The sequence below is a fragment of the Alosa sapidissima genome, chromosome 17 (assembly GCF_018492685.1).
Source record: "Alosa sapidissima isolate fAloSap1 chromosome 17, fAloSap1.pri, whole genome shotgun sequence".
NCBI classification, from domain to species: Eukaryota; Metazoa; Chordata; class Actinopteri; order Clupeiformes; family Clupeidae; genus Alosa; species Alosa sapidissima.
Genome location: NC_055973.1, coordinates 25810262 through 25813918, shown reverse-complemented (window position 1 = coordinate 25813918; position 3657 = coordinate 25810262). Strand labels below are relative to the sequence as shown.

The following is a 3657-nucleotide window of genomic DNA, read 5'->3' as shown; positions in this document are numbered from 1 at the left end:
TTTGTTATTTCTTAAATGTAGTTCTATGTCTTGGTGTCACGGGTACGCTGGCGACTACGCCGCTCCGTCCGCTATTGTCTTTGTTAGTCAATGTCTTAGCCTATATGTGGAGCGCTTTGGGTTGCACTCTGTGCACGTTAAATGCGCTATACAAATAAAACTGACTTGACTTGACTTGACTTGACTTGAATATTAGGTGTTTACATTGTTTAGAATGTTTAGATTTAATTGTTCTGTACTTCCTCCTGGGAACATTCTATGATGACATCATGAGGGATTTTCCCATCGCCAAGCAATTTAGAATGTTTACCTTAGAATGTTGGTCAAAGTAGAATTTTGGCAAAAGTTAATCACTTCTTTACTGAACAAGCTGAAGGCAAGTCACCTGTGATTAACCTCTGCGATTTCAAAGCGATTTTCTACCTTTTCAATGGATTTCTACCCACGGACAATTCACCAGAGTGGATCCTGGTTTGGGCCTGAACATCCGGCTCTTTCTCAGAGAATCCTGCCCTGTGTCAACACTGGTGAAGCCCTCATATACTCTGCACCGCCCTCGACTGCCACATCTGTGCCCACCTACCCATATGTGTCAGGGTTGGGCTTTCCAGCTGGTAAGAAGTTTGTTTCTTGCCCTCCCTATATTCTCACCCATAGAAGTTTATATTCTAATCAGCCTTTATTGATATTTGGTTGATATTTGCAGCTCTACAGCGGAAGGAATGTGGGGATTGGTGCACTGTGGCCCAGGGTGTGCGCAGTGTTACGGCCAATGTCCTGCTCACTTCAGTGCCTCAAAAGGAAGTGGAGACCATCACGTTTGTGGGCAACTTTCCCCTCCAGCCCACCAGTGTCGAGAGCAGCCATCTTTTTCCCACCAGACTTGCTGCGGCGGCTCCAGTGAGGAAGGAGAGCTTGACATTTGTGGGGAACTTCACCCACTCTCCAGACGTCACCCAGGACCAATTTATCGCCCTGCTGAATTCAGCTGAGGCCCCCGTCTCAGGGAATGCAGCCAGCCATGGTGCTACATCCACCCAGAAGACACTGCTCAATCCCACTATGCCCCTTAGCAGCAATAGTGGGATTATGAAACACAACCACCCATCCACAAGTAAGAGAATCTTTAGATGAACTTACAATAAGGCTATTTGTTTTTGTAGATCCTTCAGTATCAAGGCAATAACGAATCTTTATCTTAATCTGATTTCAGCTATACTGAGAGACCAGATGCCTTGCTCTGGCTACGTAGCTCATGGACTACCTACTAACACCAAGAGCTCTGCAGTCCACTACACCACCAGGGAGGCGTACGTGAAGATGCTGGAGTACCACCGGCACATGGCCTCCTACTACAAGCAGCTCAAGCTGAAGGCTGAGCACTCCTCACAGGTGGAGGGCTCCGTTTGCCCTCAGCTCCAGAGGAAGAGAGGAGGCGTGTCTGGTGGGAGCTGGGAGGAGCCTCCGCAGAAGAGATGTTGGGACGATGGAACAGGGGGCATTATTCTTCCTGACGATGCCATCGAGAAACTTGATGCCATCCCAGGCGTCTGGGATCTGGCCATGGAAATGGGCTTTCTGACAGTCTGCAAAGCAGATGATTGAAAGGACTTTCAGATAATCATAGTGCTATTGTTTCATAATTATTTTTTTTTTATCATATTTTTGCAATTATACCATTAAATCAATAACATTTCATAAACAGTGACTGCTTCCATTCATCATTTAATATTCCACTGGATAAATGAAGGGTTGAAAGAGAAATAGAGGGAATAACTGAATGGAAATGAGAAAGAGAGAGAGAGAGAGAGAAAGTAAAAGAGCAAACGCTGAGGGAGGGGAGAATGGAGTAAGAGACAAAAGCTACTCAGAAAGATAATGTTGTCACAGGAGGCAATTACCATCTGCCTCATTGATCTCCGAGGCTCGAAACAGTTTACCATTTCAATTTTAATTAAGCCAGTTAAATAAAGACAGAAGATCTTGTTAGCTTTCCTTAAATGACGAGAGCACTGGAAAGGATGTGTGTGCTCCGATCCCAGGGAGCAATCACTGAGATGGTATTTTCATGATTCTTAAACAAATATCTTCTTCACACAATATCTTCTCCCGTGCCTATATCCTTGTCAATGCACTATTAAAGACAGCTCTAGCTTCCCCTCTCAGGTTGATACTGTTATTCGGTTTATGCTGGGGTGAAATGAAACATTGTGGACAGGCAGACTAGTGTATTTATACTTACACAACTGTACACACTTACACTTTTAAAACTGTTATATACTGTGATAACAATATGTCTAATTTTACTCACTACAATTTGACAATTTGAGTATAGCTTTAATACCAATACAGTACACCAGTCTAGTGGTAGAGATAGCCAAACTGTCTCAGAGATGTGAAAATAATGCCTGTACTATGATCAATCTGCCATCAGTCTTACATATCAGACATCCCGTTAACCCTGTGCCATAAATTGGAGAAACCTTCTCATCAGCTTTTGCTTTCATAACCCTGTTTGACTCTTTGAGGTGGCTGCCCCATATTCCTCCTCATCAGCCAGAAGCCACGAGGAAAAATAAAAGGGGGAAAAAAGAGGAAACAAGCCACATCGATTTCGTCTGATCCTGCTTTCCATTGGCCTCCAGCCCCGCGAGTCTGGCTGATTTGAAGGCAAAGCTACTTTCTTTTTTTACCAGTAATAAAATGTGCTCTTTAAAGCTGAAGAGTTGCTTAGGGGACACAAGAAATATCATTTATTCTTTTCCTTCTTTCCATTAAAATACTTGTTCTCTTTTGTCTAGAAGTGTACCTACTGATCTGATGGTAAAAATAATGCATTCAAATGAAGAAGAAAAGGGAGTTGATCCCACAGGATTGATGTGGCAAGATCGTGTAATTCTCAGGGCTGAAAAAATCTCCACTGTACACAGATAGACAGAATGAGAAGACTTCTCTCAGCGGTTGGTTCATTTAGATTGGCAGTGCTTTTTGCTATCTTGCAAGTCATTAAACTTCAATGACATTGAAAGAGGAGTGCGTCTCTCTCTCTTTCTCTCTTTCTCTCTCTCTCTCTCTCTCTCTCTTGCTCTGTGTATCTGATGTTTGATGTGACCTTCTCAAGAAAATAAAGTAAAATAATCAAAACATGTGTGACCTCCATTCTCTTTGATGTCCTCATCAGCCTCAATGAAGAGACAACTGCCCCCATTTAAATCATCCAGAAGAGATGATGTGGCCAAGATAAAATGTTGTTTAATATGCACATGTTATACACAAAGTGGTTTGGCTGAAGAGGAGTTTTTGGAAGAAGGTTTGGTGATGAAATTAGGCCTTTTAAGCCTGTAATAATGTCAATATTTCTGTCTTCACTGTGTGCAAAGGTAATTAGAAAAAAGCAATGAGTCATCAACAAGAATGTACTGTGTACTACGTTATTCCTACATTCCTGCCATGAACATGATTAGAATAGAAGGATGAATGTTATGAAGCCACAATGCCCTAAAGCAAGATGGTGGCAGTAACAGCATATCCAAAATAATCAAATCAGCAGAAATAACATGAAACTCAAGTGAAATTAAATTAGAATTAATATTTCATAAGTGATCTAACAACAGGAAGGCTGTGAAATAGCATAGTGTTCAAAATGTCCAATTTTCA

The 3657-nt window shown here is 42.0% G+C and overlaps 1 protein-coding gene across 3 annotated transcripts; it reads left to right on the top strand.

Annotated features, from left to right (window-relative positions):
* Positions 1–374: 374 nt before the first annotated feature.
* On the top strand, positions 375–1682 carry LOC121688489. 3 transcript variants are annotated; one of them, XM_042068107.1, is made up of 3 exons: positions 375–614; positions 791–1114; positions 1214–1682. In XM_042068107.1, the coding sequence occupies exons 1-3, from the start codon at positions 431–433 to the stop codon at positions 1603–1605; spliced, it is 900 nt and encodes a 299-aa protein (XP_041924041.1). In that variant the 5' UTR covers positions 375–430; the 3' UTR covers positions 1606–1682. The 3 variants fall into 3 exon arrangements, with proteins under 3 accessions (XP_041924041.1, XP_041924040.1, XP_041924039.1); XM_042068106.1 differs by having other exon boundaries at positions 707–1114; XM_042068105.1 differs by having other exon boundaries at positions 375–673; positions 748–1114.
* The last annotated feature ends 1975 nt before the right edge of the window (positions 1683–3657 follow it).